Below are 24,595 nucleotides of genomic sequence, written 5' to 3' on the forward strand. Positions count from 1 at the left end.
CCCCCCAGGCCACCAATTATCCCCGCTATCCATCTCCGCAGCTCCTTTTCCTCTCCCTGCCTCTTCTGGGAAGGGAACAGTGGCAATGGGGCATGGCGCTGCAGCTGGAGTCACCAGCCCTGGAGCGCTGGACAGACGGACGTGAGGTTCTCAGGACACAGGCAGTGCCGGGGTGGGTTGTGGTTGGACCTGATGATATTGAGGGTCATTTCCAACCAAAACGATGTGATGGTTTGGGAACCTGCTCCCTCGGGTTTCCCCTGGGGAAGCTGGAATGGGGCTCCTAGGCTCAGGGCTCGGTGGGGTTACGGTGCTGGCACAGCCGGGGAACACCGGGCTGGGGCTTCTGCAGCGCTGCGAGGGCAGAGCATGGAGCCAAGGAGCTCCAACATCCCCACGGCTCCGCAGAGAGGCGGAGGCGCCGGGCTGGTCACAGAGCAGCCCTTGGGTCGCTCCTCTCCCGGCTCTGATGCGCCCGGCTCCACCCCGGCAGCGCTGCCGCCCCTCCTGCTGGCAGCCTGAATCCCAGCTCCTCACAGCCCCAACCTCCAGCTCCTCACAGCCCAAAGCCCTGGCTCCTTGCAGCCTGAAGCTCCAGCTCCTCATGGCCCAAAGCCCTGGCTCCTCATGTCCCAAAGCCCTGGCTCCTCAGGTCCCAAAGCCCCAGCTCTTCATGCCCTAAAGCCCCAGCTCCTGTCCCAAAGCCCCAGCTCCTCATGTCCCAAAGCCCCAGCTCCTCGTGGCCCAAGGCCCCAGCTCCTTCACACCCCAAAGCCCCAGCTCCTTGGAGCCCAAAGCCCTGGCTCCTCATGGCCCAAAGCCCCAGCTCCTCATAGCCCAAAGCCCTGGCTCCTCATGTCCCAAAGCCCCAGCTCTTCATGCCCTAAAGCCCCAGCTCCTCATGTCCCAAAGCCCCAGCTCCTTCACACCCCAAAGCCCTGGCTCCTCATGGCCCAAAGCCCTGGCTCCTCATGTCCCAAAGCCCTGGCTCCTCATGTCCTAAAGCCCTGGTTCCTCATGGCCCAAAGCCCCAGCTCCTCATGTCCCAAAGCCCTGGCTCCTCATGTCCCAAAGTCCCGGCTCCTCATGGCCCAAAGCCCTGGCTCCTCGGAGACCAAGACCCTGGCTCCTCATGTCCCAAAGCCCTGGCTCCTCATGGCCCAAAGCCCCGGCTCCTCATGTCCCAAAGCCCCGGTTCCTCGGAGACCAAAGCCCTGGCTCCTCATGTCCCAAAGCCCCAGCTCCTCATGTCCCAAAGCCCCAGCTCCTCATGTCCCAAAGCCCCAGCTCCTCACAGCCCCAGCCCCTCATGTCCCAAGGCCCCAGCTCCTCATGTCCCAAAGCCCCAGATCCTCATGTCCCAAAGCCCCAGATCCTCATGTCCCAAAGCCCCAGCTCCTCATGTCCCAAAGCCCCAGATCCTCATGTCCCAAAGACCCGGCTTCTCATGTCCCGAAGCCCCAGCTCCTCATGTCCCAAAGCCCCAGATCCTCATGTCCCAAAGCCCCAGATCCTCATGTCCCAAAGCCCCAGCTCCTCATGTCCCAAAGCCCCAGATCCTCATGTCCCAAAGACCCGGCTTCTCATGTCCCGAAGCCCCAGCTCCTCATGTCCCAAAGCCCCAGCTCCTCATGTCCCAAAGCCCTGGCTCCTCATGGCCCAAAGCCCCGGCTCCTCAGGTCCCAAAGCCCCGGTTCCTCATGTCCCAAAGGCCCAGCTCCTCATGTCCCAAAGCCCTGGCTCCTCGGAGACCAAAGCCCCATCTCCTCATGTCCCAAAGCCCCAGCTCCTCATGTCCCAAGGCCCCAGCTCTCATGGTCCAAAGCCCCAGATCTTCACGTCCCAAAGCCATGGCTCCTCATGTCCCAAAACCCCAGCTCCTCACAGCCCCAGCCTCTCATGTCCCAAAGCCCCAGATCCTCATGTCGCAAAGTCCTAGATCCTCATGTCCCAAAGCCCCGGCTCCCCATGTCCCAAGGCCCCAGCTCCTCATGTCCCAAAGCCGTGGCTCCTTGCAGCCCCGTCTCCTCATGTCCCAAAGCCCCGTCTCCTCCTGTCCCCAAGCCGTGTCCCCTCGCAGCCCTTTCGCACCTCGGCAGCCGTCAGACGGGGCCGAGCACGCGCGGCCAGACCCGCTCGCGGGGGAGGTTTGGTGAGCGGTTACCGCGGGCGGCGAGGGGGAAGCCTGGAGCGGCTGCTGGGGCCAGGCGGGTCGGGGAGCGCCGGCAGAGCCGCGCACACACACACACACACACACACACACAGACACACACACGAGCGATGAGTTGAAGGAGCCGTCTGCCAGCAGCACATTCTGCAGGAGGGTTTTTTCCCCCTCTCTCTTGGCTAATCAGCTACTGAAAGAAGAGCTCCCTTGGCCCGGCCAGCGCTGAGCCCCCCCGTCCGGGTCAGCTGCGCTGCGGAGGAGGGAAGTGGGCTTGGAACAGCCGCCGGCTCACCGAGGAGCACTCAACGCGCCTTCATTCATTATCCACTGACATATGGAATAGTCATTGCGGGAGGAAACAGAACCAAACAAAAGCCCCAAACTGCTTCCTCCCAGCGAGGCCCTGACAGCCTCTGCAGCTCACGGCCATTCATCTCCGAGCGGACGCTCGGCGAGCGCCGGGGGGGCCGGCGCGGGGACCCCGGCAGCACCGGCACGGCGGCCGCACACGGGGGCTCCGGTGCCGCCCGGCGCGGGGACGCGGCTCACGGGGCACCGGGACATGGCCCTGCGTGCGACACGGGCTCCTCTACCCACCCCGGCCAGGAAACCGGTTTATTTTGTTGTGTCTCTGGTCGGAGCGCGCGGCACAGAGCGGCTCGGGCGCCCGGCCAGAACGAGCGCCGGCAGCTGCCAAGTGAGCAGGAGCACAGCGAGGAGAAATCCAGGCTGTGCTAAACACAGGGGCAGAGCGGGGCTGAGCTATTATTCTTTATTAAAGAGCTCCGAAGCCCACGCACGGGCGGCGGGGGAGCGCGGCGGCTCAGTGCCAGCCGCGGCAGGGACGGCGGCGCAACGCGGGGTAGCGGTGCCACCGCAATCCTGCGGGGAGCAGAGCGCCGGAGCAAGGCTGCAGGTGACGGTGCCCGGTTAGCAGGTGAAACCGGGCAAAGGGGAGCTGGGGAGCACCCCGAGCTGCGCCCTGGGTGCTCCGTGACCCGAGGGGACAGGGACATTTCCGCTGCCGTACCCGACCGCTGGAGCTGCTGCTGCCCAACGCCAACGTGTGAACACGCACGAGGGGGCTACTGCCCACCGGTCACAGTAAAGATAACAAGGCGTTCAGAGATAATGATCACAGACGTGGGTATAGTCAAGGTGCACAAGGCTGAAGCTCTACCCAAACTTCTTGAGTGACCCCCCCAGAGCCCAGGGACGAGCTGCTCCCGAGCTCTGTGCTGTGCCCAGCAGGGCCCTGGCACCCCCAGGCACGGGGACAGGGCTGGGACCCCCGGTTGGCAGGAAAGGGGGGGACAGGGCTGGGATCTCCAGTCGGCAGGAAAGGGGGGACAGGGCTGGGACCCCCAGTTGGCAGGAAAGGGGGGGCAGGGCTGAGACCCCCAGTTGGCAGGAAAGGGGGTGCCACGGCCACACCAGCTCCAGCTTCCACGGCTCTGCCCGCTCCGCTCGCACGGCCCAGGCTGCACCACACGCCTGGGACACCCCGGGAATCATGGTGCCTCGCACAGGGGGTCACTCAGGACCCCCCACCACTGGGGACCACAGACCCACGTGTTCCGCCACCCCCAGCCCGCGGTCCCATGGCAAAACACCATGGTTTGCCGGCTCTCTCCGATGCGGTGAGGCTGGCGGCACGGCTGGGAGCTGGAAGGGCACAGGTGACAAGCTCTGCGCCCCCGGAGCCCTGTGCTGCCCCCAGCACCCCCCGGACCTGCCACCTCCGGGAAGGAAGGGGGAACAAAGTGACACCGGGCGCCGAATCCGGCTGCCGCGGTTCCCAGCCCGGCCAGGCTGACCGAGACCACGGGAGCTGCGCCGGTGCTGCCGGGAATGGAGTCCTGTCCCCAGCACCCTCCTGAAGAGCGGCCACACCACCGTGTCTCAATGCTCTAATTAGGATGAGGCTGCACGTTAATTGGCGTGAGGCCGCGTCTCGAAGAGACAATACGAGAGAACGAGAACACAGAAGCCACCTGCAGCAATAAGGTGTTTCCCAGCACTCCAGGGCCACCGGGCTGCTCCCGGGGACCAGCACAAAGCGCCCAGTGTGCGCATCCCGGCCGCAGGAAACAGAAGCATCAGGGTTCTTATGGAAGAGAGAGAAATACAACTACAGAGGGAGGGCAGGGGACTGGGAACGGGGAACAAGGAACAAAGCCACTGGAAGCTGCTCTGATGTCAACAGGTTCTGAATCAGCGCTCCCCCCACCGGGGCCCTGAAGCAGGACCAGCTGGGGAGAGAGACCTTGAATTCCTGCATGAAAGGCTCGGGTTTTTTTTCCTGGGTTATGCTGGAGACATTACACAAGTGTATGTTTTCTATAGTCATATATTTCCCCCTCTCTCTAAATCTGTATTCCAGACCCGGGGGCAGGGGCTGCGGCAGCTCCAGCGCTAGCCCAGGTGGGCCTCTAACACGCAGCGCTGCGGGTCGGAGCCGGAGCCGGCACCGCGGCCTCCCCGCCGGGGCTCGCACGGCAACAGACGCGGCGCTCGGAGCCCCGGGAGACAGCGCAGAGCCTCTGGATGCCGTCCCGAGGCTGGGGGCGCAGCCGGGAGCCGCTGTCCCCGCGGGGGCCGCGCTGCCACCCCCCGGCCGGGGTCCCCGCTCCCTGCGCTCGCAGCAGCCACCGCAGGCTCCTCACCTGCCCGTGTGCGCAGGGTTTGCCGCGCTCCGTTGCTCCTCAGCGGTTAAACAGGAGACAGACTGAAATATTCCACCCCGGGGGCGCCGGGAGGCTCCTCGGAGCGGAGCGGTCGTCCAAGTCACGCTCAGCCTGCCCAGCGCCCTCGCAGGTGAACCCAGACCCCAGCAGCAAGGGCCAGATCCAAACGCCCCCACAGCCCTTGGCAATCCCCCCATCCCGACCCCAGGGCTCTGCCGAAACAGCTGATAGAAGCCAATCGCATTAATTGATTTAGCAGACGATTAAGAAAGGCAATGAAGTTTGTCTGGAACAACCAAGCCCTCGGGGCGTTTTACTGCTGAGGTCCTGCTATCTTCCACAAAAACGGTTTGCGATCATCTTTTCCGACACACGAAACCCGGCGAGGTCCCCCCCGCGAGCGGGGCAGAGCCCTGAGCATGGAACGGAGCCCCCTGGCCAAAGGCACCCCAGGCACCCTCTGAGACCCTGGATAAACCTGGACAGGGCTCTCACGGCACGGCCAGCGCTGCTGTGCAGCTCTGGGACGGCTCCCGGAGCGAAGCACTGGCCCTTCCTGGGTGGCCGTGCCGTTCCCTCGCTCCAAGTGACGCCCTCGAGCGATGTCCCGAGTCTCCCCACATCCCTGCCCCAGCCACACGCTGCCAGCAAAGGGCACTTTTCCTCCAGAGATGAGGTTTGACTGCATTCCCACACTTTGGGCGCACACAGAAGCCAACACCGAGGGAAATCCATCACCTCTGCTCCATAGCCACGTATTGAAAAGCCCTTGCACCGGGTCCTACCTCTTCATCTGAGCTGTCTTCTTCGTATTCATTCTGAGCAAGCAGATCCTCATCGTCCTTCAATGACGAATCGTCCTCCAAGGTTTTGCTCTTCCTGGGAGCCCCTTCGGCCTGAAAGACAGAAAACCACAGCTTAGGAAGATCCTATCGCGTGAATCTTTGCATTCGTGCGGTCACTGAATCAGGGAGCTTGGCTGGGTGCTGAAGTGTGAAGCTGCCACCACCTGGCTCTGCTGCCAGGTCCATGGTCCCCCAAGGGACACCCAACTGCAGAAGGAGGGAAGGAAAGGGCTCATTTAGCAGCGAGCGCTCACGGCCACCTGGGAGTGTGGAGAAGGCCCAGCAGCTCTCTCCCGAGGACAAGTGGCCTGAGCGGCTCTGCCAGCTGCTCAGCTCGCACAAGAACTTGATTCTTCCTCCCTGGGTTTAAAATGATTCCCAACCTCCTGCCTCCTGCCCTGTCCAGACCATCTCCCAGAGCCGCTTCAGCCTCCTGCCCTGTCCAAACCATCTCCCAGAGCCGCTTCAGCCTCCTGCCCTGTCCAAACCATCTCCCGGAGCCGCTTCAGCCTCCTGCCCCGTCCAAACCATCTCCGGAGCTACTCCCAGCCTCTCTGTCCCTCTCTTCCCCGGGTGCTCAATGTCACCGAGAGCAGGCGCGGACACAAAGCCAGCGTGGGGACGGGCAGCATGGGGAGGGGATTTCCCAGCTCCGTCGGGACACGAGAGGCCGCGGATGAGGCGCCAGCGTGGCCACGGGCTCAGGAGGCCAGGAGAGCATCACACACCAAGCTCAGAGAGCGGGAATGGAAATGCGGGCTGGAAAGGAGCTCTGGAGGCCCCTGCTCCGAGCAAACCTTCCACGCTGCATCAGGGGGCTCAGGGTTCGGATGTTTCCAAGCACGGGTCCTGGTCCCCCAGGGCTGCACAGCTCCCGTGGGCAGGAACATGCCTGATGTTCAAGCATAGTTCCTGCTGCACCCTGTCCCCACTGCCTGCCGCCCTGTCCCCAGGCGTCACAACAGCCTGGCTCCATCTCCTCGCTCCCTTCTGACGCTGTGGACACCAACAGGACCTCTGTGTCCCTCCTCCTGGTGAAGAACCAGCTCACAGCCCCTCTGCCACCCTGTCCCCAGGTGTCACGACAGCCCGGCTCCATCTCCACGCTCCCTCCTGACGCTGCGGACACCAACAGGACCTCCATGTCCCTCCTCCTGGTGAAGAGCCAGCTCACAGCCCCTCTGCCACCCTGTCCCCAGGTGTCACGACAGCCTGGCTCCATCTCCTCGCTCCCTCCTGACACTGCGGACACCAACAGGACCTCCATGTCCCTCCTCCTGGTGAAGAACCAGCTCACAGCCCCTCTGCCATCGTCCCCAGCTGTCACGACAGCCCGGCTCCATCTCCTCGCTCCCTCCTGACACTGCGGACACCAACAGGACCTCCATGTCCCCTCTCCTGGTGAAGAGCCAGCTCACAGCCGCTCCTTTGTGTCCATGCTCCGGCCCCACCATCTCCATTGGACTCAGTTCTGTCAGCTGTTGTACTGGGAGCACTGGCAGCACCGTTCTCTCTGTCCCCAAGAGTTCCCGGTGCCAACCACGACGCTGCCACAAGGACAGGCTCTTCCCAGCAAAGCTCCCGCCTAACAATGGGCTCCAGCGCGTTTGCGCTCAGCTCTCCGGAGCTGCCGGGCGAAGCGGTTGAGAGGGGAGCGCACACAACCACCTCAGCCGCACAATCGGAACCTCGCACAGAATCACAGATCACATAACAGTTTGGGTTGGAAGGGACCTTCAAAGGTCACCTAGTCCGACCCCCCCTGCAATAAGCAGGGACATCTCCAACTAGAGCAGGCTGCTCAGAGCCCCAGCCAGCCTGGCCTTGTGTGTCTGCAGGGATGGGATGGGTTGCAAACCACGGGCACGTTCGGAGCCGCCCTGAACCCCAAATGTCTCCAGAAGACACCTGGGGAGGGAGCAGGGCAGGACGCAGCCCCCGAGGTGCCAGCGTCACCGTGTCGGACAGACACCCGCACCACGTGCACCACGACCGTGGGAGCGGCCCCGCTCACGGGGAGCTCAGCGCAGCCTCTGCTCCCTGGATTAGCCCCATTTGTCCCATCCCAGCCCCGCAGGGGCCACAGCGCCCGCTCCCAATGGAGGGACGACCCGTGGGCCACGGTGCGGCCGGGACCCCGCTCCCGGCACCGGCGGCAGACGGCGCCCACTCGCTGACCTGCGTGGGTGCCGAACGAGCGACGGATCCTTCCCTGGAAAAGAGATCGGCTCTCTCCCCCCGCACGCCACGGGGGGAGAACGGGGACCCTGCCGAGATCGGGTTTACGGGAGGATTCGGTGAAATAAGCGGAAAAGCAGCCCCGGCAAACGTCCCTCGCGGGAGCGGTAAAAGCCGCGCGGTGTGTGATCACCTTCTGCTGCACGCACAGAGCAGCGCGGCTCCCCCGGCACCGACAGCGCCTGGAAAATCCCGGCCCGGCAAGAGGATGAGATTACTGCAAAAACAAAAGGCTTTATTAAAACGCTTTCAAAAAGGGAGACGGGAGATAAGTTTTTTTGCAGGCTTTTGGCGCTACGATGGCTTCGGGCTTGAGTTTCCATCTTCCCCTCGTTTCCCCCCTCTCTGTGCCGCCACGATGAGACCAGAGGAGGATCCTGGGACACAAACCTGAGCTGCCGGTGGCCTCCAGAGCGAAGGACGGGCCCGGAGCCGGCCCGGTCGTCCCGCTCTCACCCCAGTGATCTTGGCCTCCCGGCCCGTCAGACCTCGCCGGGATTCACCGGGGTTCACCAGGATCCACCATGGCTGGCATTGCCAGACCTCGCTGGGATTCACCGGGTTCACCAGGATTCACCACGGCTGGCACGGCCAGACCTCACCGGGGTTCACCAGGATTCACCAGGTTCACCAGGATTCACTGCAGCTGGCATGGCCAGACCTCACCGGGGTTCATCAGGATCCACCGCGGTTGGCATGGCCAGATCTTGATGGGATTCACTGGGTTCACCAGGATCCACCGTGGCTGGCACGGTCAGACCTCACTGGGATTCACTGGGGTTCACCAGGATTCACCGGGTTCACCAGGATCCACCGTGGCTGGCACGGTCAGACCTCCCTGAGATTTACCAGGTTCACCAGGATCCACCACGGCTGGCATGGCCAGACCTTGCTGGGATTCACCGGGTTCACCAGGATCCACCACGGCTGGCACGGCCAGATCTTGCTGGGATTCACCGGGTTCACCAGGATTCACCGGGTTCACCAGGATTCACTGCAGCTGGCATGGCCAGACCTCACCGGGGTTCACCGGGGTTCACCAGGATCCACCACGGCTGGCACGGTCAGACCTTGATGGGATTCACCGGGTTCACCAGGATTCACCGCAGCTGGCATGGCCAGACCTCACCGGGATTCACCGGGTTCACCCGGATCCACCACGGCTGGCACGGCCAGACCTTGCCAGGATTCACCGGGGTTCACCAGGATTCACCAGGTTCACCAGGATCCACCGCAGCTGGCACAGCCAGACCTCACCGGGATCCACCAGGTTCACCAGGATCCACAGCACAGCCCACTCCAGCGCCGCGCAACGGGCTCGTCCGCCGGCAGGGCCCGACCCTTCAACAAAGCTTTGCCGGGAAAGCGAGCAAGAGCTCAGCCAGGACACCGATCACAGCCAGCGCCCTCTAATCCCCCACTGGAAGCCCACGGGAAACAGCAAACAGTCATTTAAGCAGAAAACAGGAATTTTTAAGCGGCAGGAGTAAAGCCCAAGTCCAGGAATAAAGCCCGAGCGGCAGGGATAAGGCCTGAGCGGCAGGAGTAAAGCCCGAGTGCAGGGGTAAAGCCTGAATGGCAGGAGTAAAGCCTGAGTTGCAGGAGTAAAGCCCGAGCGCCGGGAGTAAAGCCCGAGTGACAGGAGTAAAGCTGAGCGTCAGGAATAAAGCCCAAGTGCAGGAGTAAAGCCCAAGTGGCAGGGATAAAGCCGGAGTCCAGGAATAAAGCGCGAGTGCAGGAATAAAGCCCGAGTGCAGGAGTAAAGCCTGAGTGGCAGGTATAGAGCTCAAGTGGTAGGAATAAAGCCTGAGTGCAGGAGTAAAGCCCGAGTGCAGGAGTAAAGCCCGAGTGCAGGAGTAAAGCCCAGCTGCAGGAATAAAGCCCGAGTGCAGCAATAAAGCCCGAGTGGCAGGAGTAGAGGCCAGCCACAGGAATAAAGCCCCAGTGCAGGAGTAAAGCTCAAGTGGCAAGAATAAAGCCCAAGTGGCAGGAATAAAGCCCAAGTCCAGAAGTAAAGCCCAGCTGCGGGAGTAAAGCCCGAGTGCAGGAGTAAAGCCCGAGTGGCAGGAGTAAAGCCCGAGTGGCAGGAGTAAAGCCTGAGTCCAGGAGTAAAGCCCAAGTGGCAGGAGTAGAGGCCAGCCACAGGAATAAAGCCCCAGTGCAGCAGTAAAGCTCAAGTGGCAGGAATAAAGCCCAAGTGGCAGGAATAAAGCCCAAGTCCAGAAGTAAAGCCTGAGTGGCAGGAGCAAAGCCCGAGTGCAGGAGTAAAGCCCAAGTCCAGAAGCAAAGCCCGAGTGCAGGAGCAAAGCCCGAGTGCAGGAGTAAAGCCCAAGTGCAGGAGTAAAGCCCAAGTGCAGGAGTAAAGCCCGAGTGCAGGAGTAAAGCCCAAGTCCAGAAGCAAAGCCCGAGTGCAGGAGCAAAGCCCGAGTGCAGGAGCAAAGCCCGAGTGCTGCTCCACCGCCCAGGCAGCCCCTGTAAATCAGCTCGTTCCACCAGAGGGCGGCAAGCGATGCCGGACACACGGACACAGGGTGGCAGAGGGGAGATGTGGGGCGGGTGGTGGGTTTGGACAGCACAGGCTATGGAAACATCTGGGCTGAGGCCTCGGGGCCCGGCACCCGGCAGCGGGCGTTCGCCCGCTGCCGGGTGCCGGGCCCCGGGGCCTCAGCCGCTTCTCCTCACCGGGAACTCCTCCATAGTTTCGTGAGGAACGCGGCGAAGCTGCGGCCGCCAAGCGGATTTGGCTCCGGTCACTTTGTTGTTTTATTAAGCCGTGTTTATCTCAATCCAGGTTTCTCCCTTCCTGCCCATTCTCTCCCATATTGAGGGGTAGGGAGTGAGTGAGCGGCTGCGTGGTCCTGTTGCTCAGGGTAAACCATGGGGTGGTCAAGTGAAAGGCAAACGGGCAACACGCGTCCTAACTACGCAAAATCACAGATTAGGGGTTGAAGGGCCCTCAAAGCCCATCCAGTGCAACCCCCCCGGAGCAGGAACACCCAGCTGAGGTTCCACAGGAAGGGGTCCAGGCGGGTTTGAATGTCTGCAGAGAAGGAGACTCCACAACCCCCCTGGGCAGCCTGGGCCAGGCTCTGACACCCTCACCCCCAACAAGTTGCTTCTCCTCTTGCAGTGGAACCTCCTGTGTTCCAGTTTGCACCCATTGCCCCTTGTCCTGTCACTGGGTGTCACCCAGCAGAGCCTGGCTCCATCCTCCTGACACTGCCCCTTTCCATATTGATCCCCAGCAATGAGTCCCCCCTCAGTCTCCTCTTCTCCAGCTCCAGAGCCCCAGCTCCCTCAGCCTTTCCTCACACGGGAGATGCTCCACTCCCTCCAGCATCTTGGTGGCCGCGCTGGACTCTCTCCAGCAGTTCCCTGTCCTTCTGGAGCTGAGGGGCCACAACTGGACACAATATTCCAGGTGTGGTCTCCCCAGGGCAGAGCAGAGGGGCAGGAGAACCTCTCTGACCTACTGACCACCCCCTTCTAACCCACCCCAGGTCCCATTGGCTTCCTGGCCACAAGGGCCCAGTGCTGGCTCATGCTCACCCTGCTGTCCGCACAGCACCTTGTGTTGAGCTCAGATACGAGATGATCCCAATCAGTGCTGCCAAACGAGAGCAGAAAAGTGGCTCCTACCAGCAGGTGAAGTCTCCTCCCGCTGAGCACTGTTAAATAGAGACGGGACTGGTCGCAGAGGCCGTGGCACAGGGGGAGTCGGCTGCTATTCACTTTTCCACTGCTGTGAGATGAATTAGGGACAACTTCTTCCCCAAAGGACTGTGGGGCATTGGAACAGGCTGCCCAGGGCAGCGCTGGAGTCACCAGCCCTGGAGGGCTGGACAGACGGACAGGAGGTTCTCAGGACAGGGGGCAGGGACAGGGTGGGTTGTGGTTGGACTCTGTGACCTCGAGGGGCTCCTCCACCCAAACTGACTCTGTGGTTCCATGACTCCAGCTTTCCTTTGCCTTTGTCCCCAGGGCTCAGTGCTGGGTGTACAAACCAGCCCGTCGCCCAGCAGCGTGTCCCCAGGTCCCTGCACCCCGGTGACACCGGGATCGGCACAGCAGGCCGGGTTCACCGTGACCGCCGCGCTCCCGGGGCACAGCAGCACCGAACAGCAGCACCTCCTCTGCTGCAAGCACAGAACAGGATCCCTTGGGTGATCTGTGCACCTGCAGGGACAGGACAGGATCCCTGGGGTGATCTGTGCACCCGCAGGGACAGGACAGGATCCCTGGGGTGATCTGTGCACCTGCAGGGACAGGACAGGATCCCTGGGGTGATCTGTGCACCTGCAGGGACAGGACAGGATCCCTGGGGTGATCTGTGCACCCGCAGGGACAGGACAGGATCCCCGGGGTGATCTGTGCACCCGCAGGGACAGGACAGGATCCACGGGGTGATCTGTGCACCTGCAGGGACAGGACAGGATCCCCGGGGTGATCTGGGCACCCGCAGGGACAGGACAGGACCCCCGGGGTGATCTGGGCACCCGCAGGGACAGGACAGGATCCCCGGGGTGATCTGGGCACCCGCAGGGACAGGACAGGATCCCCGGGGTGATCTGGGCACCCGCAGGGACAGGACAGGATCCCCGGGGTGATCTGGGCACCCGCAGGGACAGGACAGGATCCCCGGGGTGATCTGGGCACCCGCAGGGACAGGACAGGATCCCTGGGGTGATCTGGGCACCTGCAGGGACAGGACAGGATCCCTGGGGTGATCTGTGCACCTGCAGGGACAGGACAGGATCCCCGGGGTGATCTGGGCACCTGCAGGGACAGGACAGGATCCCCAGGGTGATCTGGGCACCCGCAGGGACAGGACAGGATCCCCGGGGTGATCTGTGCACCCGCAGGGACAGGACAGGATCCCTGGAGTGATCTGCTGAGGTGGGTCCCGGGACTCTAAACCCACCAAATGCACATTTCAGCCTGGCCCCAGCTGCAGGCTCCGGCTCCCCGGGGCTCGGCTGCGGCCGCACGGCTCCGCTCAGCACCGGCGCTGCCAAGGAAGAAAGCCCAGCTTGTCAGAGCGCTGGAAGTCATTAAGAGGAAATCTAATCTGACAAGGACAGCCTAATATTTACACAGCCCCTGCGCTGGAGAGGCACGGGGCGCAGGGCTGTGCGATGTGCTGACAGGCGCGGGAGCGCTGGCCCTTCCTGCTGCTGGACCCCCAGGGGTTGGGACAGCTCAACTCGGCTCGGCTTAGCTCGGCTCAGCTCGGATCAGCTTGGGACAGCTCAGCTCAGCTCGGCTCGGGACAGCTCAGCTCAGCTCGGCTCAGGACAGCTCAGCTCAGGACAGCTCAGGACAGCTCAGCTCAGGACAGCTCAGCTCGGCTTGGCTCAGGACAGCTCAGCCCAGGACAGCTCGGGACAGCTCAGCTCAGCTCAGGACAGCTCGGTTCAGGACAGCTCAGAACAGCTGGGGACAGCGCAGCTCAGCTCAGCTCAGCTCAGCTGGGGACAGCTCGGCTCAGCTTGGGACAGCACAGCTCAGCTCAGGATAGCTCAGCTCAGGACAGCTCGGGACAGGACAGCTCAGCTCAGGACAGCTGGGGACAGCGCAGCTCGGCTCAGCTCAGCTCGGGACAGCTGGGGACAGCTCGGCTCAGCTCAGCTTGGGACAGCTGGGGACAGCTCGGGACAGGACAGGTCAGCTCAGCTCAGCCCGGGACAGCTCAGCTCGGCTTGGGACAGCTCAGCTCGGCTTGGGACAGCTCAGCTCGGGACAGCCTGGCTCAGCTCGGCTCAGCTTAGTTCAGCTCGGGACAGCACAGCTCAGCTCAGCTCTGCTCGGGACAGCTCAGCTCAGCTCGGGACAGCACAGCTCAGCTCAGCTCTGCTCGGGACAGCACAGCTCAGCTCAGCTCGGGATAGCTCAGCTCTGCTTGGGACAGCTCAGCTCAGCTCAACACAGCACAGCTCAGCTTGACTCGGGACAGCTCAGCTCAGCTCGGGACAGCTCGGCTCAGCTCGGGACAGCTCAGATCAGCACAGTTTCAGCTCAGCTCGGCTCAGGACAGCTTGGGACAGGTCAGCTCAGCTCGGGACAGCACAGCTCAGCTCAGCTCAGCTCGGGACAGCATAGCTCAGCTCAGCTCAGCTCTGCTCGCGACAGCTCGGCTCAGCTTAGCTCAGCTTGGGACAGCTTAGCTCAGCTCGGGACAGCTTAGCTCAGCTCGGGACAGCTCAGCTCAGCTCGGGACAGCTCAGCTCAGCTCGGGACAGCTCAGCTCAGCTCGGGACAGCTCGGCTCAGCTCGGGACAGCTCGGCTCAGCTCGGGACAGCTCGGGACAGCTCAGCTCTACTCGGGACAGCTCGGCTCAGCTCAGCTCAGCTTGGGACAGCACAGCTCAGCTCAGCTCAGCTCGGGACAGCTCGGTGCCTTGCTGCTCACACCAGCTTCACACTCCTGCAGGGGCTGAGATGCCGGCGCCGCTCACCGCTCGGTTCCTCTCTGCTCTGTCCCCGAGGGGCTGACTTCGCTCCTCTGCGGGCTTTCTGAGCCCCAAAGACAGGACTACTCGCATTCCAACTTCCTAGGCGCGTCTGCTCGGAGAGAACGGCAGGTGGCAGCGGGAGGGTGAGGAGCAGCACGGCTCTGCACAGGCGCACCCCGCCAGCCCGCGTTCCACGCGGACGCACACGTCCAAACCCGCCTTTCACCGTCTCCGGAGCCGATCTCCCTGTTCCTTCTCAACACAACAGTCACGGGCCGGGTCCAAAGCTCTGGTGGTATTTCCAACACCAAAGCGCTCAACAGGCAGCAACACCCCCTGGGATAAAGGGCTCTCCTTTGCTACAGCCGCTGCTTCCATGGATGGAGCAGCAAAGACGAAGACCAGCAGAGAAAGAATCACAGAATCGTTGAGGTTGGAAAAGCCCCTCAAGATCAAGTCCAACCATAACCCACCCTGTCCCTGCCCCCTGTCCTGAGAACCTCCTGTCCGTCTGTCCAGCCCTCCAGGGCTGGTGACTCCAGCACTGCCCTGGGCAGCCTGTTCCAATGCCCCACAGCCCTTGGGGGAAGAAATTGTTCCCACATCCAACCTCAACCTCCCCTGGGCAACTTGAGGCCGTTTCCTCTGCTCCTGGCGCTTGTTCCTGGGGAGCAGAGCCCGACCCCCCTGGCTCCAAGCTCCTTTCAGGCAGTTCAGAGATCAGAAGGTCTCCCCTCAGCTCCTGTTCTCCAGCTGAACCCCCAGCTCCCTCAGCCGCTCCCATCACACTTGTGCTCCAGCCCCTCACCAGCTCCGCTCCCTTCTCTGCACTCGCTCCAGCACCTCAAGGGTTTCTTGGCATGAGGGGCCCAGAGCTGCCCCCAGGACTCAAGGTTTGGCCTCCCCAGGTCCCAGCACAGTGGCACAATCACTTCCCCACTCCTGCTGGCCACACTATCGCTGATACAAGTGTGATCCCCGTGTGCTGGCTCCCCACACGCTCTGCGGGGAGATGATGGAAAGGACCCCGGCATGAGGAGGGATGGCTCTCGGTCACCCCAACGTGGTCACCTGGCTCACAGCACCTGCGGAGCTGCAGCAGAAGCAGAGCGGGAGGAGAAGGCTGGGGATGGGAACATCCCGGCCGGCAGCGCTCCGAGAGCTGCTGATGCAAAGCCGGTCAGCCCGACGTGACAGCGCGGCTCCAGGGGCTGCCACGAGCGGCCGCGCTGCGTCCGCGCTTCGTTACCTGTTCATGCTTTATTACCCGGCTGCAAGAGCAGAAGAACCGGGGGCTGTCACCGCTCACCACGACAGCTCCGCATCGCGGCGCCCGCGGCTGTTGGCACCTACACATCGCAGTCCCAACGGCGCCGCGCTGCGCTGGGAACGAACGCCGCGTCTTCTGCAACGTGTTTTAAGCTTCGGGGTAAAAATCAGTTAAATCTGTCAGAACGAGCTAAGCACAGATGGATGAGAGTGGCCTCTGAGCTCAGCTCAGGACAGCTGGGAACAGCTCAGCTTAGCTCGGGACAGCTGGGAACAGCACAGCTCAGCTCAGCTCAGGCTCTTCAGAGAGCCCCGTTCACAGCCGGGTTCCAAGGCAGCACTCGTAACACTATTTTGGGGCGCAGCGTCCCGATCTCCCTGCAGGGCCCGGAGCAGCCCAAGCCTGGATTAACCCTCAGGACACCCAGGGGCTGGGTTTATTTTCGGAGTGTTTTTCTTCCTGTAGCTGAGAACCTGATGGTTCAGCTCTGTCAGAACAACAACTCCTCCGGTGGCACCTGCAGGGTGCTGAGGGTCACACATCCTCTTGGCTAAGCCACCCTTACGGAGACAGAGGAATAAGCACATGTTTTATATAAAGAGCGGGTGCTCGGGGCAGGGCCGAGGCCGCGGCACGAGGAGCGGAACAGCTCGCACGAGCTCGGATCACAGACACCAGCCCAGGTGAGCGCGGGGACTCGTGGGCACGTCCCACGGCAGAGGAAACTGTGGCACGGACACGGGAACCGCAAACGGGCTCCGGTTCTCACCATCGCACCCACGGCAGCTCCGACGCGCGGTGAGCCCTTCGATCAGCCAGGTATCCACCATCAGTCCTCTGATCTCGGGTTGATCACAGAATCGGCGAGGTTGGAAAAGCCCCTCAAGATGACCAGGTCCAACCACAACCCACCCCAGCACTGCCCCTGTCCTGAGAACCTCCTGTCCGTCTGTCCAACCCTCCAGGGATGGTGACTCCAGCACTGCCCTGGGCAGCCTGTTCCAATGCCCCACAGCCCTTTGGCGAAGAAATTGTTCCCAGATCCAACCTCAACCTCCCCTGGGCAACTTGAGGCCGTTTCCTCTGCTCCTGGCGCTTGTTCCTGGGGAGCAGAGCCCGACCCCCCTGGCTCCAAGCTCCTTTCAGGCAGTTCAGAGATCAGAAGGTCTCCCCTCAGCTCCTGTTCTCCAGCTGAACCCCCAGCTCCCTCAGCCGCTCCCATCACACTTGTGCTCCAGCCCCTCACCAGCTCCGCTCCCTGCTCTCCACTCGCTCCAGCACCTCAAGTTTCTTGGCATGAGAGGCCCAGAGCTGCCCCGAGGGCTCAAGAAAAGCTCAAGTGTGAATTTCCCCATCAACCTTTTCACCTGTACCTTCTGAAACTGGAAGGAGACTACATCATTCTAATATTTTTCACAAATGCAGCACCTGTGAGAGAAGCTTCACTACTAATACAGGCTCTACAAGCCCAAAGTGGCACAGAAGTTGCTCTCCTGTCACCAAGCCGGTCTCTACGCTGCGTCTCATCACCAAACGCCCACCTAGAGGCAGAAACAGAAGCGCCCCCCGTCTCTGGCCGGGTCTGGGCTCCCCCTCACCAACCCTGCACAGTCAGACGTCCCGACTCCCGGCAGACAGAACACGGACGCTCAGACGAGCGAACCTTCCCAGCGGCTCTGGGGCTCTCGACTCATCCTGCCGCTCCCATTCCTCACACCAACCCAGCCCAAGCCCCTGCTGCAAAAAACAGCTCCAAATGAACAACGTTAAGAGCCCTACGGACAGCGGTTGGATCATGGATGGACGTGATGACCCTGAGGGTCTCTTACAACCAAAATGTTTCTAGGATTCTATAAACGCGATTTCTCTTCGCAGGCGTTTTGCTGTGGTTGATGCACACAGGTTTGATTTTGCTTTTTCCCCACAATTAACAGATGGGGGCACCTCCAGGGGTCCCTTGCAACCCCCAACCACTCTGTGGTTGTGATACTGGGCGCTTGTCCTCCCAGTTCCCCCTTCTCCTCCAGGCGTAAGCTGGGGCAGGGAATAAACTGTGCCAGGCTGGCACGGATTTGCCCCCACGTGGCTTTGGTTTGGAGGGAGGGTCCCAGACCATGGGCTGGGGGTGGGATGGGCCCAGTGGAGCCACTTGTCCCCCCCTGCCCTGTCACAGAATCACAGAAAACCCAGCATGTCAGGGGTTGAAGGGCCCTCAAAGCCCATCCAGTGCAACCCCCCCGGAGCAGGAACACCCAGCTGAGGTTCCACAGGAAGGGGTCCAGGCGGGTTTGAATGTCTGCAGAGAAGGAGACTCCACAGCCTCCCTGGGCAGCCTGGGCCAGGCTCTGACACCCTCACCCCCAACAAGTTGCTTCTCCTCTTGCAGTGGAACCTCCTGTGTTCCAGTTTGCACCCATTGCCCCTTGTCCTGTCACTGGGTGTCACCCAGCAGAGCCTGGCTCCATCCTCCTGACACTGCCCCTTTCCATATTGATCCCCAGCAATGAGTCCCCCCTCAGTCTCCTCTTCTCCAGCTCCAGAGCCCCAGCTCCCTCAGCCTTTCCTCACACGGGAGATGCTCCACTCCCTCCAGCATCTTGGTGGCTGCGCTGGACTCTCTGCAGCAGTTCCCTGTCCTTCTGGAGCTGAGGGGCCACAGCTGGACACGATATCCCAGGGGTGGGCTCTGTCCCCCCACCGGAGCGAGCCCGCGCAGCCCTTACGTGTGTCCGGGGGTGGGAGCCGCCGCCGGGCTCGTCCTCCAGCTCCGAGTCCCAGTCCTGCTCCTCCCCCGCCGAGCTGCTGTCGCTGCCCGAGTCCTCCAGCCCCGAGTACGCGCTCTCCTCGCTGTCCGTCAGCTCCTCCGCGCTCTCCCCGCCGGGACGCGCCTGGAACGGAACGGGGCGGCGGGGGGGGGGGGGGTCAGGGCGGCCGGTCCTGCTCACCGAGGGTCCCCCCGGCGCGTCCGCGGCCTCGCCGTCCCGGGCCCCGCCGCCCCCTCAGCGCCGCCCGTCACCATGACCACCCCGTTACCATGGCGACCACCCCGTTACCATGGCGACCACCCTGTCGCCATGGCAACCCCCCCCCCCCAGCCACCCACAGACCCCCCGACCTGCTCCATGGCCGCGGCTCCGCGTGCGCCGGCCCCGACGTGCGCCACGTGCGCGCGGGTCAGAGGTCACGGCCTGGCCCCGCCCCCGCTGCACAGCTTCTCCCCGCCCCTCCCCCGCCCCGCACAGCCCACCGGGGGAGGGGAGCAAAAGAGGGGGAGGGGAGGCCGCGCTCCGGGAGAGGCGGGGGGTGAATAATCACTGAGCGCGGGTCAAAGGGGAGAGGTAGCGCGGCACCGCGCGCATGCGCACTGCCAGGCAGCGGGCGGGCGTTGGCGCTCTGCGCATGCGCAAAAGCGCGCCTAAGATGTGCCGGCGCGCCGCACCCGGCTCTTCGGCACAACCGCGCATGCGCAACGCGGGGTTCCCTCCAGGGCGGGGCGGGAGGGGGGGACGCGCATGCGCGTCGCGGGGAAGGAGGAGGCGGGGAGGCGGTGCCGCGTCACGGAGGCGGCCCAAGATGGCGGCGGCCATGCTGGGTCCCGGGAGGGTCAGTGCGCAGAGAGCGGCCCGGCCCCACCGCACCCCCCGCCGCCGGCTCTGAACCCCGCGCCGCCCGCCCGCCCCGACACGCACCTTGGCGGCGGCTTCGCGGGGGTGCGGGGCAGCGGCGTGGCGGGGCCGGCCCCGGAGCCCTGAGCGCCATGGACGGGCCTGGAGCGGCGGCGGGAGGGGGCGGTGGTGGTGGCCCCGGTGGCAGCAACGTCCCCGCGTTCCTCACCAAACTCTGGACGCTGGTGGAGGATCCCGACACTGACTCGCTCATCTGCTGGAGCCCGGTGAGTCCCGGCGAGGAGGAGCGGCCGAGGCCCCGGGGCCCGGCACCCGGCAGCGGGTGAACGCCCGCTGCCGGGTGTCCGGGCCCCGGGGTCTCGGCCCAGGCGTTTCCGTAGGTTGAAGTGTAGAATTCTCACACTCTGTGATACAAAATCGTTGATTCTCCTCAAGCTGACTTGGGTAATCAGTAGTTGGTTATTCCAGAATCACAGAATTAGGGGTTAGAAGGGCCCTCAAAGCCCATCCAGTGCAACCCCCCCGGAGCAGGAACACCCAGCTGAGGTTCCACAGGAAGGGGTCCAGGCGGGTTTGAATGTCTGCAGAGAAGGAGACTCCACAACCTCCCTGGGCAGCCTGGGCCAGGCTCTGACACCCTCACCCCCAACAAGTTGCTTCTCCTCTTGCAGTGGAACCTCCTGTGTTCCAGTTTGCACCCATTGCCCCTTGTCCTGTCACTGGGTGTCACCCAGCAGAGCCTGGCTCCATCCTCCTGACACTGCCCCTTTCCATATTGATCCCCAGCAATGAGTCCCCCCTCAGTCTCCTCTTCTCCAGCTCCAGAGCCCCAGCTCCCTCAGCCTTTCCTCACACGGGAGATGCTCCACTCCCTTCAGCATCTTGGTGGCTGCGCTGGACTCTCTGCAGCAGTTCCCTGTCCTTCTGGAGCTGAGGGGCCACAACTGGACACAATATTCCAGGTGTGGTCTCCCCAGGGCAGAGCAGAGGGGCAGGAGAACCTCTCTGACCTACTGAGCACCCCCTTCTAACCCACCCCAGGTCCCATTGGCTTCCTGGCCACAAGGGCCCAGTGCTGGCTCATGCTCACCCTGCTGTCCCCAGGACCCCCAGCTCCCTTTCCCTACCCTGCTCTCTAATAGCTCATTCCCCAACTTACACTGGACCCTGGGGTTGTTCCTGCCCAGATTCCAGACTCTGCACTTGCCCTTGTTCTATTTCATTACATTTTTCCCTCCCCAGCTCTCAGCCTGTCCAGGTCTCTGATGGCAGCACAGCTTCCAGTGTCACCACTGCTCCCAGCTTGGTGTCACCAGCAAACTCACTGACAGTCACTCTATTCCCTCGTCCAAATCGTTAATGAATATAGTGAATAATATTGGCCCCAGCACTGCCCCCTGAGGCACTGCACTGGATCCAGACCTCAACTGGACTCTGCCCCATTGACCACAACTCTCTGACTCCTTCCTTTCAGCCAGTTATTCTCAGCTTACTGTGTTTAATTGCTTTTGTTTTAATTTCCTTCAGTAACAGAAGAATCAAGCTGCAGGGGGTTGGGATTGTGGACCCCTAAGTGGCTGCAGGAGGGAAAGGGATTTTTTTCTGTGCGTTTGAGGAGAAATCAGCGGGAAAATAAACGTAATGGGGAGGTCAGGAAGCACAATGCACTTCTTAAAATATATAAATTCTAATTTGACTTCTTTGAAGGCAAAGTCTTCACATTTTATTTGTGGTTCCTTGGCACGCTTTTTAAATTAACTTTCTGTACTTTAATGCTTCTCTGGTCTCTAGAGAAGTGATTCAAACCTGGCTTCGAGGCGTTTATCGTGTCCTTGGCGCCGGGTGCTGCAGCAGCCGGTTCCTGCCCTACCCCGTCCGTCGGTCCCCGCGTTTTCTCGGGTGTCACCGCGGCAGTTCCTGTCCTGAGACCTCTGCTGATCGGAGCCCAGACGTGTTGAGGGGCCAGGACACTCACCAGGCATTGGGGCAGCTGCTGGGCTGGGTGCTCAACGGGGATGCACACAGAGAGCTTTGCCCTCGTTATCTCTAATCAGTCGGTGTTTCTCATGTATAAGAGGAGATGGCACTGGCTGAGTTGCTGGGCAGACGGTTGGAAGCGGCGGATATCGGGTTGGAAGCAGCGGATATCAGGTTGGAAAGGCGAATATGTGGTAATGCCGCTCACCCATTGTGCAGTCGCTCCCCGCAATGATCCCGCGCAGGCCAAAACCGTAGACGAATTTGAAGAGCTGAGGGAGGAGGGCTTGTGTTCCTGTGAAACACCCCGTCCGGCTGCGATTTCTGCCTGTTCCCGTTGGAGGTCCGTGCGGAAGGTTCGCTGCTGCTGCTCGTGGGGCCGCGGGGAGCGGATTCAGCTTGTTGTCCTCCACGGCTGGTGTTTTTTCCTGGGTGTTTTTCTCCTCTGTGGAACCAGTGAGTTTTGGTGACCCGTCCTGCTGCCGTTCCTCCTGCACAGTGTGCCTGGGGATGGCAGGAAGAGGGCACAACCTCTGCTGGTGGCGGCCACCTGTTTCAATTGGTTTAAGCTGTTTAAATGAGGACAATGTGCGGCTTGCGGGCCTCCAAGGCTGCGGGTGCTCAGAAGGAGCAGCACAGCACGTTCTGCTCTGCAGAAGCTCCTGCGCTGTGTCCGGTGGCTGGCGCACACACCTCTGCTCCGGCGCAGAGTTCCTGGGGTGACGCTGAGCCGTCTCCTGTGCGGGCTGTGGCGCTTGTCACGGCTTCTCCAGGGACGGGACGAGCTCGGGGAAGGGCCAGAACCACTGGGGAGAGGCTGGACCTGCTCTGGTATCTCAGCTGCATCTTCGGCTCACTGATGTGTCTGAGCCGATTCTCCCCTCTGAGGCTCAGCTGGATCCAGAGTGCACTCAATGTGGTGCTTAAGCCCAGGTTTAGTGGTGGGCTTTGGAGTGCTGGCTTAACAATTGGGCTCCGTCTTCAGAGTCTTTTCCAACCTGGATGATTCTATTCTAAACCATCAGGAAAATGCTTTTCAAAGAATCACAGAATGGTTTGGGTTGGAAGGGAACTAAAGCTCCCCCAGTCCCCCCTGCCATGAGCAGGGACATCTTCACCAGCTCAGGGTGCTCAGAGCCCATCCAGCCTGGCCTGGGATGTCTCAGGGATGGTTCATCCACCACCTCTATGGGAACCTGGGCCAGGCTCTCACCACCCTCAGCGTGGCAAATTAATCTTTATATCCAGCCTGAATCTCCCTCCTTTAGTTTAAACCATCACCCCTTGTCCTGTCACAACAGGTCCTGCTCCATACTCTGTCCCCATCTTTCTCATCAATCCCTTTTAATTACTGAAAGGCCACACTAAGGTCTCCCCGCAGCTTCTCCCCCCCAGGCTGAACCCCCAGCTCTCTCAGCCTTTCTCCCCAGGGCTGTTCAGCCTCGGCCCATTCCCGTGTCCCTGCTCTGTCCCACTCCAACAGCTCCATGTCTGCCTGGTGCTGGGACCCCAGGGCTGCCCGCAGAGCTCAGAGGTCAGCACAGGGGGCACAGGGGCAGGATCCCCCCAGTGCTGCTCACACTCCTCTGGATTTGCTTGTACGTCCGTTTCCTGGCCCGTTGGGCTCAGGGGAGCGTTAGGGAGCAAACGCGGGTCAGGGCCACACTCAGCATCCACAGGGCGCTGGGTTGGCCTGGCTGTGCGTGAAACTGTCCCTTACGATCATGATGTGCATGGTGGCCACGATCGTCTTGTGGTGGCTGGTGCGGTGGCTCTGGTGGTGGTTTTGGCCGCTCGTCTTGAAGGGAGCGTCGGGTTCGGGGACATCGGCTCGGTTCTTGTCACTTGGGGAACAGGGACAAAGGTGGGGACGGGGAGTCTGGGGGAAGGTGAAGGTGCTCCTGAGAGGCAGAGTTAGGAGGAAACCCTGAAATCTGGTGTCCTACCCAAACAGTCACTCTTGATCAAGTCTTAAACCTGAATTTAGAATATGCTGAGCTTAAGCTTGTGCAGCCTGAGCCTCAGTCCTCGTATCAGCTGTTCATAGAATCAGAGAATGTCCTGAGCTGGAGGGACCCACAGGATCGTTGGTTCCAGCTCCTGTCCCTGCACAGCTCACCCCGTGTGTCTGAGGACGCTGTCCAGTGTCTTCTTGAACACTGTCAGGCTGGGTCGTGACCCCTCCCTGGGAGCCTGGTCAGTGTCCAGCACCTCTGGGGAAGAACCTTTGCCTCATGTCCCACTGACCCCCCCCGGCACATCTGCTGCCGTTCCCTGGGCTCTATTGAAGGGAAAGCACCGGCTGCTGGCGGCCCCCACGTCTCCAGTCCAGCACAGGAAGGTCCATGTGGTGCAGAATCAGATAACGGTTTAGGTTGGAAAAAACCTTTAAGATCACCAAGTCCAACCACAACCCCCCTGTCCCTGCCCCCTGTCCTGAGAACCTCGTGTCCGTCTGTCCAGCCCTCCAGGGCTGGTGACTCCAGCACTGCCCTGGGCAGCCTGTTCCAATGCCCCACAGCCCTTTGGGGAAGAAATTGGTCCCAGATCCAACCTCAACCTCCCCTGGCGCAACTTGAGGCCGTTTCCTGTGCTCCTGGCGCTTGTTCCTGGGGAGCAGAGCCCGACCCCCCTGGCTCCAAGCTCCTTTCAGGCAGTTCAGAGATCAGAAGGTCTCCCCTCAGCTCCTGTTCTCCAGCTGAACCCCCAGCTCCCTCAGCCGCTCCATCACACTTTGCTCCAGCCCCTCACCAGCTCCCAGCAAGGCCAGGCTGTTACAATCCAGTGCGGCCATGCTGAGCTTCATGCTGGTTTAGACCTGGGAGGTGGCCGCGCTGTTGGGGAGGGTGACAGTGCCTCACAAAGTCACCACTGGTGGAACAGCAAACCCTCCACTGCACGCTGATCTTCAGCAGAGCCTGGTCGGACTCGGTGATCTGAAAGGTCTTTTCCAACCGAAACGCTTCTGTGGGTGCGGAGCCCTTCCTGCGCAGTTGTGCTCTAACCCGGTGGCTCCGGGGATGCTCCCGGACAGTGGGGTTGTCTGAAATCCCAAGGGCGGCAGCTCGTGTTGCCTGTGAACACACACACGTGTGTCCCGCGCTGCTGGCCCATTCGAGGCCGGTGCTGCGGTCCCTGTCTGCGCTGGGACAACACTCTGCTGAAGGTGTCACCCGTTGTGTCCTCCATGTCTATAGAATCATTTCAGTTGGTAGAGACTGTGTGGATCATCCAGTCCAACCATAACCTGACCCTGGCGCCAACCCATGTCCTGAGAACCTCGTCTAAACGCCTTTCCACCCCCTCCAGGGATGGTGACCGGTCCCTTAACTC

At 61.9% G+C, this 24,595-nt stretch overlaps 2 protein-coding genes and 1 long non-coding RNA gene across 3 annotated transcripts in view; 1 reads left to right on the forward strand and 2 right to left on the reverse strand.

Moving 5' to 3' along the window:
• Positions 1 to 18,981, reverse strand: part of BOP1 (BOP1 ribosomal biogenesis factor) — a 74,741-nt gene extending 55,760 nt beyond the window's left edge. Inside the window, exons 1-3 of the mRNA XM_065830184.2 lie at positions 18,775 to 18,981; positions 18,383 to 18,547; positions 5,640 to 5,750 (exon numbers count right to left, since the gene is read on the reverse strand). Coding sequence (XP_065686256.1) covers positions 5,640 to 5,750; positions 18,383 to 18,547; positions 18,775 to 18,783 — 285 coding nt within the window. The 5' untranslated portion in view covers positions 18,784 to 18,981. The remainder of the gene's footprint in view (positions 1 to 5,639; positions 5,751 to 18,382; positions 18,548 to 18,774) is intronic.
• LOC139827118 (uncharacterized) lies at positions 11,380 to 14,843 on the reverse strand. The gene is made up of 3 exons (XR_011737325.1): positions 14,393 to 14,843; positions 12,859 to 12,945; positions 11,380 to 11,605 (listed from the first exon to the last, which is right to left on the reverse strand). It is a non-coding gene; the product is annotated as an uncharacterized lncRNA (long non-coding RNA).
• A 233-nt stretch (positions 18,982 to 19,214) lies between the features above and the next one.
• Positions 19,215 to 24,595, forward strand: part of HSF1 (heat shock transcription factor 1) — a 70,771-nt gene continuing 65,390 nt past the window's right edge. Inside the window, exon 1 of the mRNA XM_065830187.2 lies at positions 19,215 to 19,551. Within this exon, the coding sequence (XP_065686259.1) occupies positions 19,417 to 19,551 (135 nt within the window). The 5' untranslated portion in view covers positions 19,215 to 19,416. The remainder of the gene's footprint in view (positions 19,552 to 24,595) is intronic.

The sequence above is a fragment of the Patagioenas fasciata genome, chromosome 2 (genome assembly GCF_037038585.1).
Source record: "Patagioenas fasciata isolate bPatFas1 chromosome 2, bPatFas1.hap1, whole genome shotgun sequence".
NCBI lineage: Eukaryota > Metazoa > Chordata > Aves > Columbiformes > Columbidae > Patagioenas > Patagioenas fasciata.